We start from the raw sequence: 10,331 nt of genomic DNA on the forward strand, positions 1-10,331 counted from the left end.
TAGGAAACTCCTACCAAATGGTTTGCTGACCATGTTATTACTGTGCTTGACTGAACTAGTCCCTCACTTCAATATTGCCATAGACACTGTTAAAAAATGATCATCTTATATGGATCATTTCTACAGAGATGTTTTTGTTGTTTGTTTATCTGGATTCTTCTCTTTGGGAATTTGGCCAGGAAAGATTGGTGATTCCAAAGAAGCTCCTCCCAAATGGTTTGCTAACCATGTTATCACTATTACCACTGTGTTTGATTAGCCCCAGAAAATTAGGCTTTAAATTAGGCTAGGCATTTCTCTCAAATGCAACATGCTAACAATGAGAAGTCACTGTTTTGCTGGATTTTAAACTTTAGTAAATCCCAGATGTTGACATGTGAAATTATAAAATAATCAACATGCTTGGCTTTGTCTGATAGAGGTCATAATGTCTTGGATCATTGGGATACATTAACCATTATAATGGGTTTAAAATTCATTTATACTGGTACGGTCTGTAACCGACAGTTTAAAAGACCAGTACATAGAATCTATTTGTGGAACTGGATAATAGAATTTATAACTTTCCATGCTCAGAAGGAGAAGTGTAAGGAAATCATATTCTGTTATTTCTTTCCTTTTGACCCATGTATTTATTGTATTAGTAATATTTTAGTGTTTGTAATAATTATGTATTAAATTGCACTCATCTTGCATTGTTCATAAGACAACTGTGCTGAAAAGTATTCAGTGCAGCATGTTCAGTTTCAAATTAACAAATGATTTCAATGTGCTGAAACTCGAAGCAAATAGTGAATTTCTACATACGCATCAGTATCTGTAATACTGCATGGTGATTCAAAGTTTCAAGCACACTGGCACATATTGATTTAAAGGGATGCCAGATTCATCTGTTGAAATGTCAATGGTGAGGCACGTGGCAGGGGTGAGTGCTGCTGGTGTCTGTGTTGTTGCTGCTACACAGTGAGCATTATGATAGAGCATGCCCATGGCATTTTAATGTGGGTTGTGCCACTTTTAGCACAGGAAAGTCTAATATTACACTCATCTTTATTCTCAGATATCAACCCAGGAAATAAAGAGTCAAAACTTCCCTGCGTGATTATGTAAATGTGAAGCTATTAGTGTGGTAAAGACGATAGGATATTTAAATTCAAAAAGTACTCTTAATGGATAGGATGTGAGCTTGACATGCCAGCTTTAACACATGAGAATGACAGGCAATTACATGAGCTGGTCCCTCACTCACTATTGCCACACACACTGTTCTTTATTTGCAAGTCACTCGTACTTTTAAGTTGTAATATTTTAACATAAAGAGGTGTGAGTCAGTTACAATGTAGTGTAGTAAATGGTCTTTTAACTGTAGTGATAAAATTAACACAGATAGTTCATTTTAATGGAAATGATGATGTTTTATTTAGATTGGTTAAAAGTTTCAAGGCTTTGTGATAAGAGTAGGATTCTAACTGGTGCTGCCAGAGGGTATAGACATAACCATCAAAGTAATATTTTATTCACTGGAAATTCCACTGCTCTTATAAAAAACTGCACTGTAAGTGTCACAAAACAAGGCAATCAAATTTTGTCATCACCAGGGTCCAGTAGTAGAATTTCCATAAGTTTATTTCAGGCATTTTGTTTCATTATTGATGAACCTTCCATTTGTGACATCCTCCCCTCTGAAAATATTGAGAGCCAGCAATCAATATATTAAAAAGTTATGTAATTAAGAAACATCATTAAACTGGAAAACATTGTTATGAAAATGTGGAATAATCACAGAACATGCATGGTTTGTATAAAAGTGCTGAAATGGAAAAATTACTTGAAATAAATAGATCTTTTGAACATTAAAAACACTTTGTTTTGAAAATGTGTTGGGTTATCTCACAGTATCATACATCTATCATTGTTTTTATTTGTATTTATCTATAAGATTATGTGCTATAACTTCTTTTCCTTTGTGTGTGTTGGTTTTTTTCATATGCCCAATGCTTTCTCAAATGTCCTCCTGGATAAAGGAGATGTACACTTGATCTAATTAATCTGATCCATATTTGTTGATGAGCTTACAACACTGTTTCTCACAGAATATTCACTTTCCCAGTTACAAAACACCTTCAAATTTTAAAGAGGTCAATATAAAATGCTTAACCCAGTTACACCCACCTATTTTATGTCTGGTTTCTAAAAGAAAAGGTCTTGTGAGGGGAAAAACACTAATTGCAAAGATATGTGATAAATATTTTGGGTTTTGATATTTTTTGGGAATGTAGTGTGTGCGATCATAATATCACCTACACTTGCCTTTGAGTCAACATTAAAATTTTGTTGTACATTTTGGAATATTTAATCCCTAATTTTAATAAAGGAGTGATATAAAACTGCTGTAAAACTGGAAAACGTCATATCATAGAATTATGTTGCCATATTTTTTCACTCCTGTTCACCACATGCACTTTGTGCAGTCATGAAGAAACTTCATGCAGTGATTCTGTGCCTTGTTTTGACTGTAAATTTAACAAGATTTTGGTTTAATTGAAGGATTCACTTCAGTGAAGTAAAAGGTATCATTTGGTGGTCTGAATTTTAGAAATCCAAATGTCAGGGTACAACATTTGTAGAATGTCTAGTAGTCTTTTTGATAAATATTTTCAGAAAAAGTCATGTAGCGCATGTAATGCCATTTCAAATGTAAATTTAAGCCAGAGACTATCGGGGCAGCATATGTTACTATGGTAAAATGATATCATTGTACTTGTGACAATAAAATGAAAAGCCGCTTTAAATTATTTTATGTAATGTTATATTTTGAAAGATAAATTTGTCAGCATTACCAGGAAATTGAAGACAGTGTTTATTTGGCACACAGCACTGGGTATATGGGAAGAGTTTTCTGACATTCATTAAAGTTTCAGATGCCTCCAGTTTTCAGTGATCTGATATCTGATCGCAGACTAATAGCGTTACCTATTTTATCCAGCCAGTTTACAGGATGAATGAATCTTGGATTGTGAACTTGTTGTTTTAAGAAAACAAAGCTAACAAAAATAAACAGTTGAACACACTCTTAACATGTATCTACCTGCATGCTTCAGCATACCTCTTCATGAGTAAAGACAGACAAGTAGACAGCTTCTGTGGCATTGTTTGTAACTTTTTATAGTATTTGTACATTTTACATTTTCATTTTACCTGCAACATGACTGTTAGAAACAGATTTAGTATTTTTCATTTCCTTTTTTATCTTTGAATATTCAAATGACCAGTGTTTAGGGTTTTTTTGTAACTATTGTGCAATGCCATGCCTTGGTTATTTGATATGAGAAAAACATACATTTTGCCTGGGCAATCGTTGTTGAAAAATAAAATAAAAAGCATGGAAATTCCATAGTGGTGTGTATGTGTTTGTGTGTATTTTGTTTAAATAGTTGTTGAAAAAAGTTTTTTGTGGGGTTGTTTGTTTTGTTTTGCTAATAAATATTTCATTTTAATACAATATAAAGTATAACTCCACATGAAATCACTCCACTGCACTACACACGCACACACACGTCTGCTGTTGCTATTCTCGTGGGGACATCCCATTGACATAATGCTTTCACTAGCCACTTACCCTTACCCCAACCATCAAAGATGAATGCCTAAACCTAACTCTTACCCAAAACCTAATCATAACCTAACTGTAACCATGACACTAAAACCACATTTTGAGTGTAAAAAATGCCTTCAACCCCGTGGGGACCTGGATTTTGGTCTCCATGAGGGCTGTTGGTCCCCACCAGTACAGTAAATTTCAGATTTTGGTCCCCACCAAGGTAGGAGCAACCAGAACACACACACACTCTAATGAAGTCTTTGACTTAGAAAAGGTATTTAAGCTTATAAAGTCCATGTTACAGAAACAAACAGATCCTCTTAAGCGCAATGCTCCATGATTAATAATTTTTTTTGTTTTTTGCTTAAAATTTATCAAAAATTTGGCCAACACACTGAAAGATGTCCATTTTCAAAAAATCCTTTTCTATTAATGTGAACATGTAGACATTGTAAGGTGCTTTGGCACTGAGTCTGCTGCCTCATCATGGCTGAGTGGTTTGGGCCACATGTGACTTGAGTGGATCAATGTTGATGGCTGGATCATTGATACAGTTTCTCCCTTGTTTGTGACCTAGCTGGGTTGTGGACAACAGCTCTTACAGCCATGACATTAGCCTTGTCTCTTCACTTCTTCATGATTGAGGAGATATCCAGAAACATACTCTGGAAAAGACAAAAAGACAACTCTGACATTTAATGTATTGGCACATTTTCATCACATTTAGAAAAAGCAAAAAGATGAATGACTTATTATATTATTTTTATTATACACCTTATTTTATTTGTGTCAGGGCTACTATACAGCTTTGGACCAACCAGTTTAGTTAGACATGGGATCTTAAGGTTAATGCAGTGTTATTTAAAAATCTGTTAAAGCATGTGTGCTTAACATATATGCTTAATTTCTAATCTATTCTAATTATTCTTAATTTCAGAACAATTAAACATTGGCAAACCATGGATGAAATTTGTCTTATAAAATAAAAATACAATATGTTCCAATTTTGAATATTTCATTAGGACTGACACATTTTCCATTTTGAGCTCTTCAATTAAAATTATAGTGAAATAATTATTTGCCAACTCTGTAACTCTGATGTGTCCTTAAATTTCTGACAAGAGGTCAAACAAATGAGAAGCCATTTAATGTCTTTATCTCTAATAATTTAGGGGAAGTTGGAATTCTAATCATTATTTCCACAGAATACTGAATAGATAGTACTGGGCCTTAGCTAGATTCACAAGTAGAGTATCTACAATTACACATACAGTTCTGTGTGTATATAATTATAGTACTGTACAGTCTAATTTAGCCTTTGAATAGGTGAGGTCAACTTTCTGGACAATTGTGTTCTGTTATTTAGGGACATGAGACTGCTGTTTACTTGCCATTGACATTCTTCGGCCTCCGGCTGGTGGCATCATCGGCATGTCTCCCTGCAAGGACCCCAGTTCATCTGACTCTTCTGATGTATGTAAGGAGGGACTTGTGGAGCCAGTCATGGACGACAAGCTCTCAGATGGCGGCCTGATCATAAAGCTAGTCTTCCTAGTGTTGGGGATCAGGAACTCGCTCCCCATTGACTCCCTTCTTTCATTTTCATTAAGATTTGGAATAGCTCTGGGCCTGACGTTGCTACTGGCCAGCAGAGCTTCCAAATGACTGGGGTGAGGATGGTCTTCCTCATGAATGTCCTTGTGGCTTGTTTGAGTCCCATCTGCAGTGGACATGACAGGGATCCAGGCTTGATTGAGGTCCAGGTTTGTGGGGACCTCTGAACCCTCACTAGTTTGGGGAGCTTGGATTGCACAGCTCAGGGCAGACGTGGGTGGATTCCTTGCTTGGGGATAGATATAGATGGTTTGACTGTGCCCCACATGAGCCAAGCTGTTGTGTCTTGGTGTGTCCTGGTTGGCTTTGAGCCCACTGTTGTAATGACTCGGTTTCAGGTCCGCCCCTGGAATCACTTTGAAGGTTTGAGTCAAAGGCCCATCGTGAGGTGATACATTGCTTGTTACACAGAGATGTGGTAAGGATGACTTCCTCTTGGACTTGTAAATCAAACTGTCATCTTCTGTGTACCTCTCTGCATACAACACCTGTTTGATTTTCCTGATACCTAAGTGGGATATTTCTAGAATGTTTAGGAAAAGTGAGACACCAGCGATGGCAATCATGAAGACCATAAATATCGTCTTCTCTGTGGGCCTAGAGATGTAACAGTCTACGCTGTTGGGGCAAGGCAGTCTCTCACACTTATAGAGTGGCTCCAGCTGGACACCATATAGTATATACTGGCCCAGGATGAAGCAGATCTCCACCACGGAGCGTGTAAGGATATGGATGATGTATGTTCTCAATAGAGAGCCTCTCAGAGGTGCCTTCTTCACCTTCTTCTGCTCTTCCAATCTCCTCAGCTCTCTTTCCACCCGCTTTTGTTCATCCAACGCCAACTCAGCCTCATCAAGCTCCTCCTTTAGCTGGGCCCGTCGTCGGTGACGTTCCTTCTCCAATGAACTAATGCAGTAAAGAGCATGGCCCATGTAGACGAGTGAAGGCGCAGACACAAAAATCACTTGCAAGACCCAGAAGCGAATTAGGGAAATGGGGAAAGCACGATCGTAGCAGACTGCCTTACAGCCTGGTTGGTCAGTATTGCAGACAAACTCTGACTGCTCATCATCCCATACATCCTCAGCAGCTGCTCCCAGAATAAGCATGCGAAAGATGAAGAGTATAGTAAGCCAGATCTTTCCCACAATGGTGGAATGTATATGGACCTCTTCTAGGATGCTGCCCAGCAGGTTCCAGTCACCCATGGTCAGCTTCTCACCATGTCACTGTCACATACTCAAACTGTGGAGATACAGCATGCAAATACAACCCATTATCACACAATACACTATACATTTTAATATCCATCCATTCTCTACCGCAAATCCGAGTTTACAGTAAATCTATCCCCACTAACTACATGTCTTTGGACTGTGGGAGGAAGTTGGAGTACCCGATGCAAACTCCACACAGAAAGACGCGGGCCTGATGGCAGAATTGAACTCGGGACCTTCATGCTGTGAGGAAACAGCGCTAATCACCATGCCGCTGTGCGTGTTGGCTAGCACCATGCACAGTTAACTTTTAAATATTAACTTTTAAATTAACTTTTAATATTAACTTTTAAATATTGTTCATTGTATCAACAGATTCTACTATTTATGACAATTCTATAGATACCAATGTGATTACTGTATTTTCTGATAATCATTAAAATAGCGCCAAAAATACAAAAAACACAAGAAGACAGAATGGTTGCAAACAAACAATGGCCTGCACACTTTTCTGCACAGATTTTGGCCTGCAGAGCATGCACATCAATGCCCTTATATGCAGGATAACGCACAACCAAGATTTCAGCCTATGAACCCAGCTGATATAATTTTGACATAATCCCTGTTTGTGTACAAATTCAGCAATAAACTAAAATGAAACAGTAACAAAACTGCATCAAATGTGGGGTGAAGAGCTAAGAGAAGATGCAGTGGGACTTTGCTGTTTTATAACACAGCAGCTTTACAGTTAACGTAAATAAGCATAAAAAAATAAGGAATGTGAGGAGACCCATGACCAGTTTGCGCAGTTTTCTTCTGGGTGTTCCAGCTTCCTACCACAATCCAAAGACATGTATGTTAGGTCAAATGGGATTCTAAATTGAGCATGGATGAAAGGTAGACACAAGCTGAATATATGGTTATATATATATATGTGTGTGTGTATGAATATATCGTTTAATGTTGCATGTTGCACTTTAAATGGTTGGTAAAACTTGAAAAGTTCTATATAAATGCCAGTCCATTTCCACTAACATTATCATTATTCTCACAGAGATTCACACAAGAGTCTAGGGCTCAGAAACATCTGTTTGAAAGCAAGATGACTTTGAGCCAATGATTTTATTGTGATTCCTCTTTAAACCACACCTGGTCTGCTTCAGGGCCTGACAAAAAAAAGGGACTGGCAATAAAAATGCATACTATACACTGGATGTTAGTGTCTGTAGATACGCAAACTAAATGCTCTCGTGTTATTATTTACAAAGTCATAAATTCAGTTGGAAAAATTTCCTGTTGCTTTATAATAACCACAACAAAATGCAAAATTTTAAGTACATACAATGAGTGAAAAAATGTTTCCCACTCAATCCAATAATAGGTTTTTTAATTTATGTTATGTTATCCCTGTTCTTATAATTATGTAGCCTGAGAAAATCAAATAAGTGACATTTTAATGTAAATCACAGTATAAAGAATATAGGTCTTACAAAACACACAATACAAATATTAAACATAAACATTTACTAAAATTTCTTTCTTTATTTTCCATATGGGAAGACTATTTTGGTTGTTTGAGAAAACTAACTAGCGAGTCATTCAGGGCCTCATTGGAGAGGATGACATAACAGATCTTTTCGTTTCAACGCATCAACCATTTCAGAAGCACTTACATGTCACTGGTATGGCTTCCCTCTTGGCCTCTTGATGCACTTCATTGTGTTTATGTTTATCCTGGGAACCAAATGGGTCTGTACGGCTACCCCATTGAGCTATCTAGAGGTTCTTTTGTGCCCATCCAAAACTCCAGTCCACATCCCAGAACTCTCCTCTCTCTTTGGTTCTATATGGCTGTGCGTTTTCTGGCTGCTTGTTTGTTGTGAGTGCTTTCCCGTGTTACATGCAGAGTTCACAGGATGTAAGCATTGATTGCCTCTCGACGGGACATTGCCCCCACCCTACTCCTTTCTCCCACGCCAACAGTTCCAACTCCAAACAGTGCATTCAATATAATTCTTCCATGTGGAGAGAGTTTATGTTTATGTTTATGGCTGGTCTTTCGCACAGGGCCTGCTTCTGGTACACTCAACATAAAGATAACTGAGCCAGCATGGACATCTTAACATCAAAGTTAAAAGTTCACTCATCTAATGTAGAGACTGTGGTTTTATGGCTTATGTGCTACCTGCCTCAGTGTAAACAACTTATACTTTAGGAGTTGTCTTATGCATGTGATTAGATACATTACAAACCCTGCTGTGTAAATTAAATCCAATAAAGTGCATACAGGCTTATTGTAAACTCTCACATGAAGGTAATGAAAGAATATTCATGACTTTGGCCAAAAACACACTGACACTCATATTTTGACAGTGTATTCTATTTCTTAGAAAAATACTTTAACATTTAGCTTAGATGATATTTTAACTATTGACCCAGATTTCCCACAGATCCAGTCAGTGAGCACATGTTTTTGCATTCATGTCACGATGATATTAAAACACTGATCTCACACTGTCAATGCAGTGTGCAATAGGACTAGTATGTCGTGTTACACATAGTGATTATGAAAAACACAATTACATAGACAATATAAAAATGGGGATGCCCAGCTTCAGTGTCTGAAGTGAAGCAACTGCAGAGGTGCTTTAAATCTGAATACTTTCAATGTCCAACAAGGGCTAAGGTATGTTGTACCAGCTGCCTTTTTTGAGTGAATGACTCATATTCTTATTTGATTTATTATCTTGTGACTGAAGGGTCTCTGCAAAATGGACAGGTACAGTGTCTTTGCAGTCTCCTGACTTGAGCTGCTGCAGAAACATTCTCGTATATTGCAGATTTGTTTCATGTTGTGAGGAATTCTTTAATCAGTTATGTGTACATTTGAAAAGTTGTAGCAAACAAACATTCTGCAGCTTTTTGAAAATTCCACAGCAAAAAATGAAATTGAAAGGTTTCTATACTTTCCCTGACAATTAACTTTTAACTGTCTCTCATACATGTTTGTGCTTACAGATTCCCTCCCATAATACACAGATCGCAGTAATAGTGCATATTACTAGCTTGATTTTAGAGCCCTACTGCTTGCCTGCATAAAATGACCAGCTTTGCCTGTAGGGCCTTTAATTAGGTTTCCATCACTTTCTGACAGAGTCAATGAAGCATTGATTTGATTTTCCCTTCAGAAGCTACTGCTGTAGCCACTGAGGCCAAATGCTAGATGTCACACCAGGATCACTGTGTTACACAACAAATGCGAGCTTTATGAGGAGCTCCAACCAACTGCCTGACTAACATCTGAGCTGCAAGGGTGGGACTTTGTCTAAGCAATGACACTTTGTGTAAAATCACCCGCATTTAGGGACATATACTATGACATGAGTACAACATACCCAGTGTGTGTTTCTGTTTTGCGATGCACTATCAGCAGTCAGGAAAAGTGGTCACATGAAGCAAGCTATTCAATTCAATTTTATTTATAAAGCACCAACTCACAACAGTTGCCTCAAGGTACTTTATATTGTAGGGTAAAGACCCTACAATACACAGAGAAAACAGAGAAAAGTCAGATGACCCCTATGAACAGGTCTTTGGTGACAGTGGGAAGGAAAAACTCCCTTTTAACAGGAAGAAACCTCCACCAGAACCAGGCTCAGAGAGTTGTGGTCATCTGTCATCATTTTTTAATATACACTTTGAAGGATATATCCTGGTCCAAAACAACTACAAGGTTCCTCACAGTGTTACTGGAGGCCAAGGTAATGCCATGCAGATTAAGCATCTGGTTAGATACCATATTTCTAAGATTTTTAAGGATTATCTCAATTCAGAAGCAGAAAATTAGAGGTCATCCAAGTGTTTCTGACTTTAAGACATTCCTGTGGTGTAAATATATG

General features: G+C 37.5%; 1 protein-coding gene across 1 annotated transcript; it reads right to left on the minus strand.

Annotated features, from left to right (window-relative positions):
* Positions 1 to 690: 690 nt before the first annotated feature.
* LOC134644816 (gap junction alpha-10 protein-like) lies at positions 691 to 8,308 on the minus strand. Its single transcript, XM_063497904.1, has 3 exons — positions 8,106 to 8,308; positions 4,993 to 6,460; positions 691 to 4,266 (listed from the first exon to the last, which is right to left on the minus strand). The coding sequence occupies exons 2-3, from the start codon at positions 6,421 to 6,423 to the stop codon at positions 4,228 to 4,230; spliced, it is 1,470 nt and encodes a 489-aa protein (XP_063353974.1). The 5' UTR covers positions 6,424 to 6,460; positions 8,106 to 8,308; the 3' UTR covers positions 691 to 4,227.
* Between the last annotated feature and the right edge of the window lie 2,023 nt (positions 8,309 to 10,331).

This window comes from Pelmatolapia mariae, linkage group LG16_19 (assembly GCF_036321145.2).
Source record: "Pelmatolapia mariae isolate MD_Pm_ZW linkage group LG16_19, Pm_UMD_F_2, whole genome shotgun sequence".
Taxonomy (NCBI): domain Eukaryota; kingdom Metazoa; phylum Chordata; class Actinopteri; order Cichliformes; family Cichlidae; genus Pelmatolapia; species Pelmatolapia mariae.